Source organism: Oncorhynchus mykiss, chromosome 9, assembly GCF_013265735.2.
Source record: "Oncorhynchus mykiss isolate Arlee chromosome 9, USDA_OmykA_1.1, whole genome shotgun sequence".
NCBI classification, from domain to species: Eukaryota; Metazoa; Chordata; class Actinopteri; order Salmoniformes; family Salmonidae; genus Oncorhynchus; species Oncorhynchus mykiss.
In genome coordinates this window covers 44,707,214-44,730,378 of record NC_048573.1, presented here as the reverse complement: position 1 = coordinate 44,730,378, position 23,165 = coordinate 44,707,214, and the positions used below count along the sequence as shown (strand labels likewise).

Here is a 23,165-nt window from a genome sequence, read left to right as displayed (position 1 = left end):
CGTATGTGTATATAGTATGTGTGGAGTGTGTGCGTATAATGATGATACAGGGCACAGTGTGTGTGTGTGTATGTGTATTAAATCTGCAGTGTGTTTTATATGTGCATTTCTTTATGGTCCACATACAAAAGGTTATTCGACTCAGTCAATGAGTTCAATTGAACAAAACCAGCCGGGCGTTAAGAGCTGGCAGACAGAGCTGGCAGACAGAGCTGGCAGATAGAACTGGCCGTATACAGTAGAGTAGACAACGACACAGTGAGAAAGGGAAAGAACAGACACTGGGATGGTAGAGGAAAATTATCATTCATGAATACTCTCACCCCTTTACCCCACCCTCTCTCAGTCTCTCTCTCTTTCGCTACCCCTCCCTCCATCTCTCTCTCTTCCCCCTCTCCATTTTCCCCTTCTCCATCTCTCCTCCACTCCCCACTTCTCCCTACCCCTCTCCATTGCTCTCATCATCTCGCCCTCTATCTCTCCTGCTGGCAGGTGAAACCTGCTCTGTTGTTCATCCGTCCTCAGACGATGACGACAGTCTCTGCGACGGTGACTTCGTCTGGCCACAAGGGACTATTGCTGACATCATCTGCATGACAACCGTACGGTGACAAAGATACCCAGAGAGAGAGAGAGCTGATTGTCAGGGTAGAGACTGGTACCGTGCCAGTAGGAGAGGAGAGCAGCTCCACAAAGGACTTGTGTAAACTAGGCTGCCACTTGTGAAGCAAATCATGATTAAAAATGCACTGTGTGCCTCGTAGTTGAGAGTTCCTCTGCCCTATCAGTGGTATCTAATTCCTACCTTCGTCGCAGCTGCCAGGCTTGGCCGCCTCAATCTTCTTTTTGAGGACGCAGGAGGCCACGCCCAGCTCGCAGGTGTTGTCGTAGGTGAAGCCGTCGCTGCCGCACACGGGCGAGAAGGCCTGGCCCTGGCATTGCGGGCACTCGCACTTGTTCTGGACGCAGCGGGCCCCCCAGGCACACACGGCGCTACCGCACGTCTCTGCAAATGCACACACACAAACAAACGGACGATCGCGCACGCACGCACACACACACACACACACACACACACACACACACACACACATACAGGGTGTGTCAGCAACTATTGATTGGAATCTTGTAAAAGGAATATGCTTGCTAAAATACAATAGTGAGACATTACTTTAAGACCTACTATTTGTACAACCACACTGTTGGTAGGCACACACACTTGGTGCTGGCATTACTCACTGCATTCTCCCTGGGCGAGCACGCGCAGGTCAAGCTGCTCGGTACAGGCACGCACGTGGAGCTCACACTCGCTGTCGTAGGTGGAGCCGTCGCTGCCGCACACCGGTTGGTGGGACTCCACACACTCCTGCGGGCACACACAGCGGCCAGACTGCCCATCGCAGATCGCCCCAAACGAACAGTTGGCACACGCCTCGTCTGGAGGGAGACAGGTAGGAGAGTGTTAGGATTGGAGAAAGTAAATAAGTCCGGGATGAGTAACGGGGAGAGAAAGAGTGTGTGTTTGTGTCAGTGAGTTGAGTGAGTGAGTGAGTGAGTGAGTGAGTGAGTGAGTGAGTGAGTGAGTGAGTGAGAGAGGGAGTGAGAGAGAGAGAGAGAGATAGCGAGGGAGGGCAGATAGAACTGGCTCATCCGAAGCCTGTGTGGGTGGCGTGGCAGAATCCACAGCCGTGACGCCATGATGTCATGTGTTTACCTAACCCCCTTTGAAAGGCCGGTCATTTTGAGAGGGCCCCGAACCCAGATGGTGTGCAGACTTCACACAGCTGCAAGTTTCAGAAGGATGATCTGGACTGAGAATACTGTGAAGAATCCTCTATATTCAGTTGACTCTGATCATTTGCACGTTTTCCATTCAGTGTTTTTTCCCTCAGCCTTGCATAGCCTAGTACCGACATGCTGTGGATATCAATGATTCGTGGCAGCCCGAGTGAATCACAGAGCCAGAGCAGAGATGCGAGGGGTGGGCAGCGCTCCTCGATTGCCAATTACACCTGGAGGATTGCATTAGCAGCGCACGGCCGCTATCACATTCAATTAGTGGCTAGGTAATAACAGCTGCTGATTTATTGCTAATGGCTAACGTAGAGAGCGGGCTACTCAGGCGGAAAAACTCCCCCTCCCCTCCCCTGTGTTATTAACTTGTGTATTACACCTTATTACACCTTAATAAAGTCAGGAAGTCAGCCTGCACCACACAGGCACTCGCTGTGGGCAGCCCAGCCTGGGGGCCTGATTAAAAGCAGGCGGTATAAACAGAAAAATATATGTAGCCGAGGTGGCAGGTGGCGGGGATGGGGAATGCATCACCGTGACAATGACGGTGTTTCGAACCCGGGGGACATAAATCACAGTGAGTGTCGTCCTTTATCAGCGCCCGTGTCCCGATAAAGGCCTTCTTTATTTCCCTCCTCTGGCTCTGTCTCGCTCCCCCTGTTCCAGCCAGTGCCGCCAGTCGTTGGCGGCGGCTAATCGGGACACATCTAGCTATCGGACCCAACTGGGCTGCCTTACTGGCTGTAAACGCAGGGCCAGGACAGCTAGCACTAAGGCGCTAACGGCGCTAACAAGGTGGGGGGACTTGTCTGACCGGGGAGGGGAGTTGACGGTGAAGGGGGAGGTGGAAGAAATTGGCCTTGAGGAGAGGGCCATTCCGAGTGATGGATACCGAGAGACGGTGGGGAAAAGAAAAGCTAAAGAGCAGTTCCGGCCTCAGAACGCTACACACACTCTCGGAGGAGTAGTATTAGTCAGAGACTGGAGCTACGACAAGGGAGAGAAGGAGGAGTTGTTCTTTAACATGATGAGAAAGAGAGACAGTTGTTTAGTGAAAGGCTCTGAGAATGTCCCAGACTATAAAAACACTCCCCAGCCGACCCCACCGTGCCTGCTCCATAACTATTCCTCCGTCCCTCCTCGCCCTCTCTCCTCACTTTCTTATTTACCCCTCTCTCCCCTATCTTTCCGCTCCTCTGCTCTCTCTCGCTACCTTTTTGCAGCAACTGTGCAAAACTCGTAATGTTTATTTCTGTTCTAAATGACTTCTCGTCTCTTGTCTCATCTATTCTGAGGTAAATATATATGAAATTCCTTACGGAGCGATTGATATCGTTCTGTGGTCTATTATCCATGCGTGTCTCTGCTTCTTCCAGCCTGCCAGACACACAAGGTCACCCAACACTCAAACATTGAGAGGAGAAAATACATCAGAATAATAAAAAATGTCACTCATCTCACTATCGGACCGCACCTGAGCCATAAAGATAACCATTTCCCCTAGAGCCATTTTTCGATCCCCCCGAGGGGAAGAAAATCTAATTATGACAGTGCACATAGGCCTTGCGAAACGGTGGCCCCACTCACACACGCACACACCGGTTGTCTCTGCACGCAAACGCATGAGGGACAAAAGGAAACACACAAACTTCCCAGCCTCTATCGACACATACACCACACAGTGTATGCCAGTGATATGAATTGTACCAGGATAATTAACAGAGATAATAGTGAAGGTGGAGGGAGGTGAGGTGACTCAGTGGAGTTTGAAGAGGCCTGTGTAAAGCAGTGCAAACAGCCCAGAATAGACCAACCCACATCACCATCATCATTCCTCCGCCGGGCCTTGCCTAGCACTGCCTGTCTGTCGCTTTTATTGCCCTGTTCCACTGACTTCTGCCTCTGTGGAGACTTGCTGTCATCCATAGTGCTGTATCAGACACACACACACACACACACACACACACACACACACACACAGCAGGGCCCGCTACCTCGCTCTGCCTGCAACCAGCTCGCCTTTTTAAATAAAGACTATTCATTACGCCCCTGCGGCGCCACGGTGAGAACTGTCTACCTAACGCCGCACGCACGCACGCCGTCTCCAAATTGAGTTTGCTCGCCCGGCTCAAACATTCCTTTTGCTCCATTTCCCATTGGAATACATCTTTATGCACAGAGATTTCAACTTGGGAATGGAAAGAGGAAATACTAGTGGAGTCACATCAGCCCCCAAGCCAACAACACTGCAGTGGATTAAACATCAAACTTCAGTTGAAACAATAGGGCAGGCATCATCAACTAGATTCCAATAGGGCAGGCATCATCAACTAGATTCTAATAGGGCAGGCATCATCAACTAGATTCCAATAGGGCAGGCATCATCAACTAGATTCCAATAGGGCAGGCATCATCAACTAGATTCCAATAGGGCAGGCATCATCAACTAGATTCCAATAGGGCAGGCATCATCAACTAGATTCCAATAGGGCAGGCATCATCAACTAGATTCCAATAGGGCAGGAATCATCAACTAGATTCCAATAGGGCAGGCATCATCAACTAGATTCCAATAGGGCAGGCATCATCAACTAGATTCCAATAGGGCAGGCATCATCAACTAGATTCCAATAGGGCAGGCATCATCAACTAGATTCCAATAGGGCAGGCATCATCAACTAGATTCCAATAGGGCAGGCATCATCAACTAGATTCCAATAGGGCAGGAATCATCAACTAGATTCCAATAGGGCAGGCATCATCAACTAGATTCCAATAGGGCAGGCATCATCAACTAGATTCCAATAGGGCAGGCATCATCAACTAGATTCCAATAGGGCAGGCATCATCAACTAGATTCCAATAGGGCAGGCATCATCAACTAGATTCCAATAGGGCAGGCATCATCAACTAGATTCCAATAGGGCAGGCATCATCAACTAGATTCCAATAGGGCAGGCATCATCAACTAGATTCCAATAGGGCAGGAATCATCAACTAGATTCCAATAGGGCAGGCATCATCAACTAGATTCCAATAGGGCAGGCATCATCAACTAGATTCCAATAGGGCAGGCATCATCAACTAGATTCCAATAGGGCAGGCATCATCAACTAGATTCCAATAGGGCAGGCATCATCAACTAGATTCCAATAGGGCAGGCATCATCAACTAGATTCCAATAGGGCAGGCATCATCAACTAGATTCCAATTGGGCAGGAATCATCAACTAGATTCCAATAGGGCAGGCATCATCAACTAGATTCCAATAGGGCAGGCATCATCAACTAGATTCCAATTGGGCAGGAATCATCAACTAGATTCCAATAGGGCAGGCATCATCAACTAGATTCCAATTGGGCAGGCATCATCAACTAGATTCCACTGCGGGACGATTCGTTCTTGAGCGGATGGTCGGGGGGCCGGAACAGAATTACAAATCATTTGTAGACGGCAAGAAACCCAAACAAATAAATATGTTTGAAACCTAAACAGATATTTTTCAAATATAATCATTTAAAACCTTGCTTACAATTGAATAAGGTCACATATATTTTACATTTTATTTTTTTACTTCAGTTTATTTTAGTAAATACTTTCTTAACACTGATTTTTCTTAAAGCTGCATTGTTGGTTAAGGGCTTGTAAGTGAAGCATTTCATTGTAAAGGTCTAAACCTGTTGTATTTTGATTTGATATATCTCTCTGTTGTGCGTGGGAATACTTTGGAACAGATTTTTCCAAAACTTAAATCACTTGGAGATGATTTGCTGGTGTTTTTAAAGTATTTTATGTGCAATAATAACAATATATACAGTGCCTTCAGAAAGTGTTCAAACCCTTGGATTCCTTCCACATTTTTGTTGTGTTACAGCCTGAATTTAAAAAATGTACTGGCACAATACCACATAATGTCAAAGTGGACTAACGGTTTTTTTAATGTTTACAAGTGAATTACACATTAAAAGCTGAAAGATCTTGAGTCAATAAGAATTCATCCCCTTTGTTATGGAAAGCCTAAATAAGTTCAGGAGTGCAAATTTGGATTTCACCATGAGGCCAATGGTGACGTTAAAACAACAGTTACAGAGTTTAATGGCTGTGATAGGAGAAAACTGAGGATGGATCAACAACATTGTAGTTACTCCACAATACTAACCAAATTGACAGAGCAAAAATAAGGAAGCCTGTACAGAACACAAATATTCCAAAACATGTATCCTGTTTGGCAGAGCTTGAAGAATAAAAAATTATATATAGGCAAATGATGAACAATCCAGGTGTGTAAAGCTCTTAGACAGTTACCCAGAAAGACTCACAGCTGTAATCGTTGCCAAAGGTACTTCTACAAAGTATTGAATGGGGGGGGTGATTACTTATTTAAATGAGATATTTATGTATTTCATTTTCAATACATTTCCCTTTGTCATTATGGGGTATTGTGCGTAGATTGGGAAAATATATAATCCATTACGAATTCACCATGTAACACAACAAAATGTGAAATACGTCAAGGGGTATGAATACTTTCTGAAGGCACAGTATATTACATTTTATTTTTCAGAATACTTGGGGGGGGACAAATAGAATCACCCGTGGGCCGCCAGTTGGGAAACCCTGCAACGGGGTAGAGCTAGTGCAAAGGTGCTAAGGCAAATCTCTCGTTGTCTGCTGGTGGTAGCAACAGCTAACAGTAAAGCTGTCTAACAGTGTTTACTGTATTAGCCGTCTTGGATAATAGCTGCTAAATGGCTTCAGGCATCTCTATCACTCTACAGTGCCTTGCGAAAGTATTCGGCCCCCTTGAACTTTGCGACCTTTTGCCACATTTCAGGCTTCAAACATAAAGATATAAAACTTTATTTTTTTGTGAAGAATCAACAACAAGTGGGACACAATCATGAAGTGGAACGACATTTATTGGATATTTCAAACTTTTTTAACAAATCAAAAACTGAAAAATTGGGCGTGCAAAATTATTCAGCCCCCTTAAGTTAATACTTTGTAGCGCCACCTTTTGCTGCGATTACAGCTGTAAGTTGCTTGGGGTATGTCTCTATCAGTTTTGCACATCGAGAGACTGAATTTTTTCCCCATTCCTCCTTGCAAAACAGCTCGAGCTCAGTGAGGTTGGATGGAGAGCATTTGTGAACAGCAGTTTTCAGTTCTTTCCACAGATTCTCGATTGGATTCAGGTCTGGACTTTGACTTGGCCATTCTAACACCTGGATATGTTTATTTTTGAACCATTCCATTGTAGATTTTGCTTTATGTTTTGGATCATTGTCTTGTTGGAAGACAAATCTCCGTCCCAGTCTCAGGTCTTTTGCAGTCTCCATCAGGTTTTCTTCCAGAATGGTCCTGTATTTGGCTCCATCCATCTTCCCATCAATTTTAACCATCTTCCCTGTCCCTGCTGAAGAAAAGCAGGCCCAAACCATGATGCTGCCACCACCATGTTTGACAGTGTGTTCAGGGTGATGAGCTGTGTTGCTTTTACGCCAAACATAACGTTTTGCATTGTTGCCAAAAAGTTCAATTTTGGTTTCATCTGACCAGAGCACCCTCTTCCACATGTTTGGTGTGTCTCCCAGGTGGCTTGTGGCAAACTTTAAACGACACTTTTTATGGATATCATTAAGAAATGGCTTTCTTCTTGCCACTCTTCCATAAAGGCCAGATTTGTGCAATATACGACTGATTGTTGTCCTATGGACAGAGTCTCCCACCTCAGCTGTAGATCTCTGCAGTTCATCCAGAGTGATCACGGGCCTCTTGGCTGCATCTCTGATCAGTCTTCTCCTTGTATGAGCTGAAAGTTTAGAGGGACGGCCAGGTCTTGGTAGATTTGCAGTGGTCTGATACTCCTTCCATTTCAATATTATCGCTTGCACAGTGCTCCTTGGGATGTTTAAAGCTTGGGAAATCTTTTTGTATCCAAATCCGGCTTTAAACTTCTTCACAACAGTATCTCGGACCTGCCTGGTGTGTTCCTTGTTCTTCATGATGCTCTATGCGCTTTTAACGGACCTCTGAGACTATCACAGTGCAGGTGCATTTATACGGAGACTTGATTACACACAGGTGGATTGTATTTATCATCATTAGTCATTTAGGTCAACATTGGATCATTCAGAGATCCTCACTGAACAATGAAAAATTTTGCACGCCCAATATTTCAGTTTTTGATTTGTTAAAAAAGTTTGAAATATCCAATAAATGTCGTTCCACTTCATGATTGTGTCCCACTTGTTGTTGATTCTTCACAAAAAAATACAGTTTTATATCTTTATGTTTGAAGCCTGAAATGTGGCAAAAGGTCGCAAAGTTCAAGGGGGCCGAATACTTTCGCAAGGCACTGTACATTATTAGATCAGTATATCTATATTACATCTCCAAACTGTTACCCATTTAGGACCAAAAGGCTAGCAGGCAATATAGAACTGTGTAAAGTAGCCTATGAGAGAAGAGATCATTTAAATATTTATTTTCCTTTCTTCATGTCTGCTTTGTGCTTAGTTAGTCTACAGAAAACATGGTACATACATGTTATTTGTTATACAGATACAGGCCTATGGTGTAGCCTACCTTTACAGTAGCAGAACATCTAATTCAAACTCTGACTAAAACTACCAAGCGTCAACTGTGGCTGAGGACTTAGAGCACGGAAAGGACACGGAACGGAAGGCACAGGAGCAAATGGTTTGTTGGTAAAAACGAAAATGTTAATCATCGTCATCATCAATTACTCTTCTATGGGAAAACGGGTGCAGGTTAGCGTTGTTCGTCATGAATCTTGTTGTGGACGCAGCTCTGCAGAATGGCCACTGCCTGGGACACCCACAAAATCATCTAATCTGATTTTAAACCATAAACTTAACCTTGATTGATCTTATTTTGACAAATACTCCAGATAAATGGGGTGGCAGGTAGCTTAGCGGTTAAGAATGTTGTGCCAGTACGCGAATGGTCGCTGGTTTGAGGCACCGAGCTGACTTGGTGAAAAATCTGTCGATATGCCCTTAATCAAGGCACATAACCCTAATTGCTCCTTTAAGTCGCTCCGGATAAGAACGTCTGCTAAATGACTAAAATGTAATCATAAACTGGGTGGTTTGAATGCTGATTGGCTGAAAGCTGTGATATATCAGACTGTATACCATGGGTATGATAAAACATGCATTTTTACTGTTCTAAATGCATTTGTAACCAGTTTCTAATAGAAATAAGGTACATTGGGGGGGGGGGGGGGGTGGTATGCATAAGAACAGCCCTTAGCCGTGGTATATTGGCCATATACCACAACCCCTCAGGCCTTAATGCTTAAATATGTTGATAGCAGCGTTTTCCACTGGATTTTAGTGACCCAGTTGTCTGTGTCAGAGATGTAAGAGTGCATAAATCTAGTGACCTTGAACCTGATTTTGTCACGCCCTGATCTGTTTCACCACCCTTCAGGTGTCGCCCATCTTCCCCATTATCCCCTCTGTATTTATACCTGTGGTTTCTGTCTGTCTGTTGCCAGTTCGTGTTGTTTGTTCAAGTCAACCAGCGTTTTGTCTCAGCTCCTGCTTTTCTACAGTCTCTCTTTTTCTTGTCCTCCTGGTTTTGACCCTTGCATGACCTGACTCTGAGCCTGCCTGCCGTCCTGTGCCTTTGACCTTACTCTGGATTATCAACCTCTGCCTGATCTGACCCTGAGCCTGCCTGCCGTCCTGTGCCTTTGCCCCTACTCTAGATTACCGACCTCTGCTTGACTTGACCCTGAGCCTGCCTGACGTCCTGTACCTTGGCCCCATTACTCTGGATTATCGACCCTTGCCTTCCTTGACCTGTCGTTTGCCTGCCCCGGTTGTTACAACAAACATTGTTACTTCAACACAGTCTGCACTTGGGTCTTACCTGAAACCTGATAGATTTAGCTTTAAGCTTTTTTTTGTAAATGTCTTAAGCAATATTGCAAATAATCATGCCCCCTTCAAAACTCAGAGTTAAAGGTAGATCGAATGCCTGATTCACTACTGAATTTTCAAGTCATTTGTAAGAGAAATGTTGCCTGGATCAAGGCCAGGAACACAGGCTTAGGCCCAGATTGGCAATCTTTTAAGCAACTGGGGAATCAATGTATCAAACTAATCAGAAAGGTTCAATCTGATTATTATGTAATCAATCTTTCTGAATGTAAGGGGAATTCTTTTCACTATTTATATAAATGCTATTGGTCAATCGTTTCAAAAATGTACATTTCATTCTATATGTGGATCATACTATTATGTACGCAATTGCCCTGGTTGTGACAAGGCTACAGCCCGATTTTGTAGCTTTACAGGAAGCCCTTACTGGGTTTGGCCGGTGTAGGCCGTCATTGTCAATAAGGATTTGTTCTTAACTGAATTGCTGAATTGAATTGAATTGTTAAATAAAGGTTAAATAAATCAAATAAATGTCAAAAACTTGTGCTTAATACGAGAAAAAGTAAATACGTCCTTTTTCAAGTTCTCATTAGATTGTTCCAGATGGATTACATCTTCACTCATCTGATTGTTCTACAATTGAACAAGTCCCTGCATACAAATACCTTGGTATTTGGATTGACAATGATTTAACGTTTAAAAAGCATACAAATGCATTTGTTAAGAAGCTACGATTTAAAGTGGGCTTTTTTGATAAAAACAGATTGTGCCTCTCTCTCAGCAGGAAGCAGATTGTGCAGTCAACCTTCCTACCTGTTTTTGATTATGGTGATACTATTTGATCAAAGTGCAGCTTCCACTACTCTTAAACCCCTGGATGCTGTTTATTATGGCGCCCTTCGTTTTATCACAGGAGACAGTTTTATTACTCTTCGCTGCATTCTTTACCAAACGGTTGGCTGGACCTCTTTAAAATCATGTAGATCATATCAGCACGCTCTTTTTGTTTACAAAGCTCTATAAGATTCAGACTTACCCAACATCACTGTTAAGATTTAAAATGACAAGTTGTCAAGCCCGTTCACAGGGTTGGTTAACTATGGAGACGCCTTTGGTGTTTCCTGTGTTACGTAAATCGGCCTTTCATTTCCTACATTTGGAATCATCACCAAAAGACGTCTCGATTGGATGCTTTGATTTTCATAACGAAGAACGTGTTTGTATTTTAAGGTGTATTTCATGTGTATATTGTCTATATTTATGCCTATCTATACTATACTTAGTCTCAATATGACTTCCCTGTTGAAATAAAGGTAAATAAATAAACCTTAACCTTAACCACACTAACCCTACTGCCTAATCCTAAACTTATATTAATTTAAGTGGCATCTTCAAGTGGATTAACTTTCGGGAAGAAAAAGAATGGGTGCCTGTGGAAGCCGAAATATTATTTATCCGAGTCCTCGAGAGCAGACAAAAACTCAGTAACCAATTATACAAGAGGAGCATAGCCTTTCACCCTCTCATTAGAAGTGCATATTCAATTAGAAAGGTCAAAAATAGGGAAACTGCAGGCTTGTGCCGGGCTAGAGGAGTGCTGAGAGGACGGGGAGGATTCGAGGGGATGAGGATAAGAGTGAAGGAGGAGAGAGGAATGACATACTCAGAGTACAGTGGAGTTACAGTATGTGCTTGAGTTGGTTCAGGTGGTTTGTTAGATGGTGCAGGCAACCCCAACAGGTGACAGGTTTGATTCACACAAGGGCCACATACATGCACTAAATATACCATTTGTTCTTGGTAAGTTAAATGACTGTAGGCCATCGTACTATAAAAAAAGACTAGGAGGGTTTCCTAACCTAGGGCCTGGAGTTATTGCTGTTTTCCTGAACAGGTCACATGGTCAGGGAAACTGCTGGCTTAGATGGTACTATATTATAATATAGTACAGTATACATACATAGTATACTTAAGCAATCAGGCACAAGGGGGTGTGATAATATGGCCACAATATCACAGCTAAGGGCTGTTATTTTGCACAACGCAACGCGGAGTGCCTGGATACAGCCCTTAGCCGTGGTATATTGGCCATATACCACAAATCCTAGAGGTGCCTTATTGCTATTATAAACTGATGACCAACGTAAATAGAACAGTACAAATAAATGTTTTGTCATACCCGTGGTACATGGTCTGATATACCACAGCTGTCAGCCAATCAGCAATCAGGGCTCAAACCACCCAGTTTATAATGCAGTATAGTCTGGTACTCACCGCAGGGTCCTCGGTGCTGGATGTGAATCTCCTTCTGCAGGGCGCAGCCCATGGCCTTCATCTCACACTGGCTGCCGTAGCTGTGGCCGTCACTGCCGCACACCAGGTCGGGCATCTGGGGGCAGGCGCCATGGCACTCGCACACGGGCTCGTTGTTCTTCACCACGCACGCGGCCCCAAACTCGCAGGCCTTCCCCAGGCACGGGCTGGGAGTGTGTAGATCTGAGACAATAGACAAGGGTTAGTGTTGAAGGGGGATGAGGAGGAGGTGGGGAAGGAGAAGTATAGAGGGTTTGGGTATTGAGGGTTGGGGGCAGGGAAGGGTGGGGAACTTGGGATAGGTTAAAAGAGAGTAGAGGTTGATCAGGATCAGAAGGATTTCAAAAAGGGGGTTGCCTGGTCAACGTGGGTGCACTATGGTCAAGTCTAAAACATGTATCTGACTCTTATCCGTAGTACTTCCTGTATCAATTAACTCCCTCCTGGTAATCTATTTTTGTTGTTGTTGGTAATCTCATTGGCCATAAGTGTCTGACCTCTCTGTATGAGCCAATCAGCAGAGTTTGCTCCTCTGTATGACCCAATCAGCTGTGCCTGACCTCATGTTTCAGAGACCCACACCCCAAGTTCTATGAGTAGAAACCTTGACCTTGTGTCAATCGATTGGAAACTGGGGATGAACGGTAGAGGATAACATATTTTTCTATTTATAGGGAAGTAAACAGGTGCTGATTAATTGATGTTTCCCAGCATGCCGTTCATCAAACGCAGCCATTTGCATCTCACGAGAGCCTCAGAGAGAGAGAGAGAGAGAGAGAGAGAGAGAGAGGGAGAGAGAGAGAGAGAAAAAGATGATGAAGAGAGCTCTCGCTATGTGGATAGAGAAGAGAGAGGAAGTGAAGACTAGAAACAGAGGAAAAGAGAAAGAGCAGCGTCGGCTTAATAACACACAAAGCTCAGCTCCTGGGCAGTGGGAGAACATCAGAGAAGTGTCTGCATGCTGCTTTGTTCTCCAGCCGCCCCACTACACTGTAACTTCATTAAATTGGGGGCCTTGTTAGAGAAGTGGGTCAGAAACGAGAAAGAAACGCGCAAAGATGACAATGTGATCCACGGAATTATATTGTTTCATCATCGTGGCATTTATTTTCCTTCATTCCCCCGGATCAATCCTTCGTCAGTATTGTCGCCAAGGTTAGGAGTATGTTAGCTGTATTGTAAGGGGGTGGATTGATTTGGGGATGGGGTGGGTGGGTGAGTGGAACAGATTGACAGTTGAATCTCCAAGGCCTCGGAAGACTGTGGCATACAGTACATCCTCGTCAAGCCAAGCGGGCAGGAGAATTATGCAGGGGGAGGCGAAGCCATGCGAAGGAGGCTCATTGGCATGCCTGGAGCGTGGGGGTATAGTGCCGTGGTGCTAAACGCAGCGTGTCTGCCGTTTGGGAGATAGATTCAAATGCAAGTGAATGTGAGGATGCATTTTATCCCTGGCTTCCCAGCGAGAGAGATTGTCGATGGGGAAAAGATCGGAGCGGAACTCGGGTATGTCACGGGTGGTAGATGGTGTGGGAATAGGGTTACAATGCTGAACCAAGGCTATCCCCCCCCCCCCCTACAACCCCTCCTGTGTCTCCTCCTCTCCCCATGGCAACCAAGGGTGCAGTCATTACCCTGATTATTATGGGATTAGACTAGAATCATGCCGGGCGCTCCGTTTAAGAAGCTGCCGCCGTTTAGTTTCTGAAAGCACGGGTGTGTTTAATACTGTTAAAATCCCCTTGAGCCTCATCTCAGCTCTGGGTAAAATCATCAACATATAGCAGAAGGTCATTTCCCACTGTGGGTGAGAGAGGAGGGGAACAGATAGGAGTGATAGGAGTGAAGTCATCTCAGAACCCTGGAAGAGGCTTGATGTTCGATAGATAGCCTCTAAAATCACAGGACTGTGGTGGAAAAAAAATTCATAAGTGTCAAGATGGACGCTGCATGCTTTCCGGCGCCCCACGGCGTCTGTGTTAGGGGGTAGTAGTTAGGCTGTAGTGTAGAGGGTCAGCAATCAGCAAGGAACACTTAAAAGGTTATTTTATGAGTATTATTACATGGTTATTATGTGCCGTTGCCATGGCGATAGTGTCTCGCCACAGGATGATTTGGCGTTATAAAAAGCCTCACCTGTGTTCTACACCTCTTTTACATCAAGAGAGCAGCAGACAAAACAAGGGGATAAGGCCCTAGCCAATACTAGTGTGGAGGAGGAGCAATCGCCAGGCTACATCTAGTGCCCGTCGGCGACCGTAATTGAACAAATCTTTACGGATCCTGAATAAGGACGAGCAAGGAGACAAGGATCTCACTTTTTCTAATGGGAACGTTGCGGATTAAGTAGTGGAACACTGCTATTGATTTCTGTGTTGTGGGCAAGCCGGCAGTTTGAAAGAGCTCTGAATTGGCATGTAAATATGTATGTGGTGGAACTGTGCCTAATTCAGCCGGGCTTCAAAAAACGCTATTCTGCCTGATCTTTTTTCTATACTGTGTGTGTGTGTCTCTATGTGTGTAGCGCTGGATACAGAAGGCGATCAGCACACACACACTCGTGGCCTTCAGAACGGTTCACAACCCATTTCCGAAGGCCCAGCTCCCTAAAATGCAACTGCAGCCTCCGATAACCTTCAGTCCCTTGTTTTCTTTGTTTCTACCCCCAAAAATAAGGAATGAGAAATAATGCCAAACATTCTCATTCCCCCACTTCTTCTGGAGGCACTGTTTTTCTCTCAGATTTATTCAATCAAAAAAGAGAAGGGGGGGTGGCGAAACTCCCCAAATTCTCTGTGAAATAATCTTAGCATGGAGAGAGAGAATGAGCATACGATGAGAGACTTTGACAAACCTCCAGCAGCCCTTATACCCGACTTTGGTAATTGAGAAGGCTTGCATATTCTCTCAGTCTGAAAAGAAATCTCAGGGAACTAAAAGCGTATTTTCTCCCTCAAAGGCAGTGAGGGAGACTTTGAAACAGCAGCCTATCATCCCAGAGGCCTGGGTAGAGATGGTAGCAGTGGCTGTGCTGTTCAAGGACTGGAGCTGCCATGACTGACAGACAGACAGACAGACAGACAGACAGACAGACAGACAGACAGACAGACAGACAGACAGACATATGCCTCAGTAGAGGGACAGATACTAGGTCCCAGGCTGCAGCAGTCAGACTCATACACACACACACACAACAAATGACCCCTCTGTTTATCAGACGAAAGAGACGATGGTGACTCACTGTTTGTGTGTGTGTGTGTGTGTGTGTGTGTGTGTGTGTGTGTGTGTGTGTGTGTGTGTGTGTGTGTGTGTGTGTGTGTGTGTGTGTGTGTGTGTGGGATCCAGAGTGCCGCAAGCGTCATCAAAGACGTGAGAGACAGAAAAAGGTGTGTTGGCGAGGGATGTGTGAGCGAGGAGATGAATAACTCTCCTCTGTTCAATAATTCTTCTTCTAGCTGCAGTCAAGAAAGTGTTTAGGAGTAGACATCTCATACCAGTCCCTAGAGGCTTCTCTAAGAAAGGACAATGTTTCTGTCCCAGACATGGCAACTTGGGAGTCTGAATGCTGCCACCTCTTTCTGCCCTTCTCCCACCAGCCTAGGCCAGGCTCTCTCCTTCCTTCCTTCCTTCCTTCCTTCCTTCCTTCCTTCCTTCCTTCCTTCCTTCCTTCCTTCCTTCCTTCCTTCCTTCCTCCCGCCGCTCCCCTACTTTCCTTTTGTTTTTAATTAGTCTGATATTTTATAGTGGCGAGCTCCGAGCTTAACGGGCAACTCCACCACTTTTCAACCTTTTTTGTATTATCTCTAGCACAATACCAGTGTCAACATACTGTACGCTTAGTGTAAAAAACATTAGGTTCGCCTTGCTAATATTGAGTCGCAAACCCTTTTGCCCTCAGAACAGCCTCAATTCATCAGGGAACAGAATCTACAAAGTGTCCAAAGTGTTCCACAGGGATGCTGGCCCATGTTGACTCCAATGCTTCCCACAGTTGTGTCAAGTTGGCTGGATGTCCTTTAGGTGGTGGACCATTCTTGATACACACGGAAAACTGTTGAGCGTGAAGAACCCAGCAGCGTTGCAGTTCTTGACACTCAACCGGTGCGCCTGGCACCTACTACCATACCCCGTTCAAAGGCACTTACAGTAAATATTGTGTCACCTTCTGAATGGCACACGTACACAATCCATGTCTCAATTGTCTCAAGGCTTAGAAATCTTTCTTTAACTCGTCTCCTCCCCTTCATCTACACTGATTGAATTGGATTTAACAAGTGACATCAATAAGGGATCCTAGCTTTCACCTGGATTCACCTGGTCAGTCTGTGTCATGGACAGAGCAGGGGTTCATAATGTTTTGTACACTCAGGGCATGTGAAAAAAAGCACATTTCTAAGTTTTGTGGAAAGAAGTATAAAGTTAAAACATCAGCAAAAGTTACAACATTTTAAAAACAGTGATTTTCAAACACTATGATATCCGCAGTGACATGGGGAGGAAGAAAATACCCTCCTTTGGGCTAGAAACCTGTTGCAGGTTTTGAAAATCATCGTCTTTTACTTTTCAACCCACCCTGTGATGTCACAGAGACACCTTTTTTTAAAGACTTTTCTTCTTATCGTTTTGACCGCAGATCAAAGTAATGCCCTGTTTTCACATGTAGACATGTAGACACTGGTTGGTGCTGGAGATGATGAATGAGGTTGAAAAGTGGCAGAAATGCCCTTTAAGACCAGGGAGATTAGAAGTCCCTGTCAGATGAAGTGGGCTGCTGGGGTGCTGCAATGCTAAGAAAACCATAACCGCCACAGGCCCACCCACTGATAAAACATTCTGCCAAAGTTCTGCTACCTGTCTCCCCCACCAAGCGGCGGAACGACCCTCCCTGACAAACGTTCCGCTACCCGTCTTCCCCCTCCCAAGAGAGACGTTGCCTCTTCCCTGTCTCTCACTAAACTGCTACATTAGTCAAGATTTAGAGGCCTTATCTGACAAGCAAATACGGGATTTCTCAGAGTTGACCTGAGTATTACCTCAGTCAAAGCCTTGTTGAGCTGAACACACTCGGCAGGCGGTCTGTATATAAGCCTGGAGAGATGGAGTGTCATATTCCTAGCCTTGTTTGCGTGGGTAATGTTTGTGGTTTAAGCCTGTACATACGGATGTAAATGCAGGGAGATTATTTTATGCGGTAGAGCTTCTCCCTACTCATGCATATGTAGATTGGAATCTTCCCTGCTCCAATTCTGGATTACTCCCAATGTCACTATAAGAATCTAAGAAAACCCATCCCTGCGCTCTAGGTAGCCAATTCGGTGAGGGAGAAGTGGCTGCCGGCACCGCCCACTGTGTAGAAACAGGCAATGGGAAGCAAAGACAGCGAGCGGCACATGCCGCGGTGTGCCCTAACCCAGTTTTGTCGGTGCTGCAGGGGGAGTGCCTGCCACCCCCTATGTCTCACTAGCAGTGAAAACTTTTATGGAACATATTAAAATAGGTGCCAGGAACAGGAGAGAAAAGTCTCAATATTAGCATATGGTAAAACGAAGGCCCGCGAGCTGTGTTTCCCTGCTTCGGAGCACTTATCACAGAGGAATGGCTGCAAGGGGACAGTCCTCCACTTGACATTTAAAACCCCAAACACCAAATGTGATAGATGTCTCTTCTATCAGACGACACAGGGAACACAGATGAAGTGAAACACAGCAAACAGAGGGAGAGAGGGGGTGGGGGGCAGAGAAAGACAACAGCGAGGGAACAAAGACAAAGATGAGCTCCTCCATCTCATGACATGTGTATACTTACAGAGAACAGAGGAGAGAAGAGGGGGAGGAGAGGAAAATTAAAGGCAGGCCACCAAACAGCAGATGGGCATCATTGGCATGGTGGGCCTGGTCCGGGTGCACTGACCAGCAGCACACAACACATACACTGTAGGAAAGGAAGAGAGGGAGGAAGCAAGGAGGGGTGCAACAGATGGGGTAAGGGTTGGTTCGCCATAGGAAGAACCTGCTGTACCCATAAGGCCTGGTGACTGCAGCGACTCTGCCACCACCGACACCCACTGACACACACACAATCACACACCAACACCACACACAATCGGTATGGGCCACTATAATCCTTAACACCACCAACCTACAGTGCCTTCAGAAGGTATTCACACCCCTTGAATTTTTCCACATTTTTGTTGTGTTACAGCCTGAATTGAAAATGTATTAAATGTAGATTTTATGTCACTGGCCTACACACAATACCCAATGCTTCTCTAAATCTTTACAAATTCATTAAAAATGAAAAGCAGAAATGTCTTGAGTCAATAAGTATTCAACTCCTTTGTTATGGCAAGCCTACATAACTTTAGGAGTAAACATTTGCTGAACAACAAAATAAGTTGCTACCTTTGAATAACTACCTCATCTCTGTACCACACACAATGATCTGTACGGTCCCTCAGTGAATTTAAAACAGATTCAACCACCAACACCACGGATGTTTTTCAATGCCTCACAAAGAAGGGCTCCTATTGGTAGATGGGTAAAAATAAAAATAAACATACATGTAATATTAATTTGATCATGGAGAAGTTATTAATTACACTTCGGATGATGATCAATGCACCCAGTCACTAAAAAGATAGACGTCCTTCCTTCCTAATTCAGTTGCTGGAGAGGCAGGAAACCGCTCAGGGATTTGAACATGAGGCCAATTGTGACAAATACAGAGTTTAATGGCTGTAAAACTGAGGATGGATCAACAACATTGTAGTTACTCCACAATACTAACCTAATTGACAGAGTGAAAAGAAGGAAGACTGTACAGAATACAAATATTCCAAAACATACATCCTGTTTCCAACAAGGCACTAAAGTAATACTGCAAAAAAATGTGGCAAAGCAATAAGCTTTTTGTCCTGAATACAAAGTGTTATGTTTGGGGCAAATAAAATGAGTACCACTCTTCATATTTTCATCATGTTATGGGTATGGTTGTAATTGTTAAGGACTTGGGAGTTTTTCGGGATAAAAAAGAAAATGGAATAGAGCTAAGCACAGGCAAAATCATAGAGGAAAACCTGGTTCAGTCTGCTTTCCACCAGACACTGGGAGATGAATTCACCTTTCAGCAGCACAATAACCTAAAACACAAGGCCACTGGAGTTTCTTACCAAGAAGACAATAAATGTTCCTGAGTGGCCGAGTTACAGTTTTGACTTAAATCTGCTTGAAAATCTATGGAAAGTCTTGAAAATTATTTCCTAGTCAACAACTCATTTGACAGAACGTGAATCATTTTGAAAAGAATAATGGGCAAATGTTGCACACTCCAGGTGTTTAAAGCTCTTAGAGAATTACCCAGAAAGACTCACAGCTGTAATCGCTGCCAAAGGTGATTCAAACATGTATTGACTCAGGGGTTTGATTACTTATCTAATCAAGAAATATTAGTGTTTTATTTTAATTAATATTTATTTTGACATCAGAGTATTTTGTGTGGACCGTTGACAAAACATGACAATGAAATCCATTTTAATCTGACTTTGTAACACAACAAAATGTAGAAAAAGTCAAGGGGTGTGAATACATTCTGAATGCACTGTAACTCCCAGAGCAAGTCCATTAATTAGATTCATTACCAAACATCACTGGAGGTCCTCTCTGGGTTCAATGGGTACTCAACCTATTATTGTTTATGAGTATAATCAAAGCCAGTGACTTGTGTCGTCGCACAGCAGCAGAGATGCTAATCAAATAAACATGCAAATTATAAATATTCACCGGAGAGACTTGTCACCTAAGGCGCACGTTTCAGTTTTTTTCACCCCAATTTCTCCTCTTCTGCAGAGGCTCTTTGTCAATGACAATGTCTCTCCAGCTGAGTGATTTTCTGTTAACCTCCAGGGGAAAACTGCGTGTGTGAACGTGTGCACGCACACACACACATATGCACACACACATTTGCACACACACACACACACATATGCACACACACCTATGCACACACACACAAACACAGACACACACAAACAATCTCGCACCGCTCTTCAATGGCATTCATACCATTTATCTAACTATCTAACTAAGTACTTCACTGTATGTGTGTGTGTGTGTGTGTGTGTGTGTGTGTGTGTGTGTGTGTGTGTGTGTGTGTCTGCCGGCCTGTCTGTCTGTGAACCTCTGTACCATTTTATATGTCCATGTCTCACAGGAGTGAAAGCTTCCTTCCAGCTCTCAGGGTCAAACGAGAGGCATCTTAAACCACTTTGACTTCGTTTTTCAGCTGAGCATCCTAGTAATGCTAAGAATTGGCCTCTCGCAACCACCGCAATTCCTTTTTAGCCCCTTATATAGTGACCATCTCATGAGAGACTGACCTCGAACACATTCCTGTGGAACTCAATATAAGACCATATAGGTTATTAATCAAATAGGGCAGCATTGTCTTTCTCAGCATGGCCGACTCTGGTGTCTGTATGATTAGGCTAGTCTGTGTCACCCCCATAGGGGACAAGTGGCCCTTTAGGGACATGGAGAGTGAAACGGCGGACGACAGTCACATTAGGGGGTTGTCACCACACTCACCGCAGGTGACTGAGATTTACAGGCTCATATCTGGAGATTTTCAGCCGTCCTGATGGCTTGTGGCATGATTGATCTATAAACTAGCACTGTGTGTCACCAAATGTGTGTGTGTGTGTGTGTGTGTGTGTGTGTGTGTGTGTGTGTGTGTGTGCGCACGCATCTGGGGGGTGGTGGGGGTAGTGACAGCCATGACACCCCATCATCCCAGTCTTTCGCTCCCTATCCACCTCTTGGTTGAAGCTCTAAGAGCCATGGGGAAGTGACAAAAGGCTGGCTAATGCCAGGCGGCACACGATGAAGGGCTGAACCACTTAAGCTTATGGGGGTGCATGGAGAAGACTCTGCACACAGCAGGAATGCCAGGACAGCAGCTGGATAGGAGGACTATAGAATGGTACAAGACAGCAGGGTCCCTCTCGTCTTCAGTAGTTTGAAGGGTGTGTGTATGTGTGTGGGTGTATGTGTGTGGGTGTGTGTATGTGTGGGTGGGTGGGTGGGCGGGTGGGTGTGTGCGTACCTCTGCTTTTGGTCACTCTAAAATGCTGGTGTATTTGGGATGTGCCATTGCAGTGAGCAAGGGAGGCCCAGTTAGCATGCCACAACCACGTTCTTTGTGTAGTGTTGTTGTTAGGAAGAAAGTACAGTGAGAAAACAATGGCTGCCACTGTCACAGTGGTGAAAGAGTGTCGCAGGGTGCACGGCCGTAACTGTAACTTGTGCTCCGCTCGTGCTATTGACCACGTCGTGACAAAGAGGCCATCTAAACACACAGACACACACACCATCACATACAAACAGCTCTGGCACACACAACCAAACTAAATCAAAATTGCACACAAGCTTGCACACACACAACCAAATATACACACACATGCACACACACCCAAAGCCTCACTCGTGCACGCACACGCACCTGCCAGTGGACCTTGTCAGGGCATTGACTCCTTAAGACTAGCGGGAAGGAGACTAGCAGTGCTGGGGTCTCTATCTAATCCACACCCGGCCATTCAGACGCACAGAGCAACGACTTGCGAATTAGGAGAAGAGGAGAAGTAAGAGAGGGTCGGAAGGAGAGATAGAGAGACGAGAAGACGAAGAAACACAGTAATTAAGCATCAAACCGTGTGCAGGTGTCCAAAGGTAGGAACACAGACCCGTCGTCACCCACACTAAACCAACAGCCTCGGTGGGCACCTTGCTCCTCTCCTTTTGATGTTTAATTAAATAGTCGAGCGAGCTGTTTGGCTAAATATGCAAATGTCAATAGAAACACATTAAAAAACACTGTAACTTGCCACCGGCTAAAACCCGCCGAAAAGGACTGTGACAGTTTACTTTGTCGAAAATAATGAAAAACAAAAGAAAAAACACATAAGCACCCGGACATTTCGCTTGTTAATTTATGCGTGGCAAAAAGACGGGGGAAGAGACTAGAAAACAATGCTAATGAGTTGCACCGTGATACTGTGGAGCGATGCTTCTGACGTCACCTAGCGGAGACGAATACAACTTAGTATTCAGATAAGCAACCCGAGTGAGACGAGACAGAGATATCTGTCTAAGAAGAACCAGAGGAACGTTGCTACAGAACGCTTGTGGCTGAGCTTGTCTGTCGAGGACAGCCACTCTTCATCGGGGGTAGGCTATCTATACTCCGCAACGGCCATTGCGTGCGCAGGATTGTACTCCGGCCAAACAGGAACACACCGGAACTCTACAAAATTGACTAATCATAGTCTTCGATCGATGCTTTGATGTGCTGAATCATATGCGTTACTGCTTGGCGGGAGCAAAAACATGCACATACGCCGGATGGCCTTGGCTGGGGTATGTTTGCCCACTGCTGCTCTAACTCTAAACGTTTTAGTTTTTGCCCTGGCGCTAAACACCTGATTCCACTAATCAAAGGATTGATGAAGAGTTGATTCGTGGGACCAGGTGTGTAATGCTAGGGCGAAAACAATAACTGGTCCCTTGGACCAGGATTAAGAAACACTGCCTTAGATTATATAAGGTTGAGAGACCTAGTCAGTAGACTGGCATGACGAATGTCAGTGCCCAGGTGGCAAGGGAGGGGTGGCGCATTGGGCAGGGGTTAGGAGTGTCCACATGCAGTCTGCCATGCTGGGGTATAAGGGTACCAATATAGATTTAGGGTTGGGGGTTGGGCAATGGGAAAGGGGTTGACACAAGACAAGACAAAACACAGCGCTGGGAAGAACAGCTCCCAAACCTCACGGACGGATGCTTTCTTCCCCCCGCAAACACAGCAGGGCTGCATGGAGAGTGCACAGAGGAGGAGAGACAAGAGCAGCAGTTTGGAGTGTTGGGGGAGAACATACTACTCTGTTTCAGAGAGATACTGTAGCTAGTTCAAGAGAGAGAGAGAGAGAGAGAGAGAGAGTGAGAGAGAGAGAGAGAGAGAATGAGAGAGAGAGAGAGAGAGAGAGAGAGAGAGAGAGAGAGAGAGACAAAGAAAGAGAGAGAGAAAGAAAGAGACAGGGGAGGAAGACAAGACAACCATCCCACCACCCCCATGTTTAGTCCAATTGGAGGAGTCTGA

At 45.2% G+C, this 23,165-nt stretch overlaps 1 protein-coding gene across 10 annotated transcripts in view; it reads right to left on the bottom strand.

The window, feature by feature from the left end:
• The window catches only part of agrn (agrin), a 279,791-nt gene that overhangs the window by 60,465 nt on the left and 196,161 nt on the right, over nucleotides 1-23,165 (bottom strand). For all 10 annotated transcript variants that reach the window (XM_036988106.1, XM_036988109.1, XM_036988110.1 and 7 more), the window contains 3 exons: nucleotides 11,982-12,203; nucleotides 1,240-1,437; nucleotides 806-1,006 (listed from right to left, as the gene is read on the bottom strand). In XM_036988106.1, coding sequence (XP_036844001.1) covers nucleotides 806-1,006; nucleotides 1,240-1,437; nucleotides 11,982-12,203 — 621 coding nt within the window. The remainder of the gene's footprint in view (nucleotides 1-805; nucleotides 1,007-1,239; nucleotides 1,438-11,981; nucleotides 12,204-23,165) is intronic.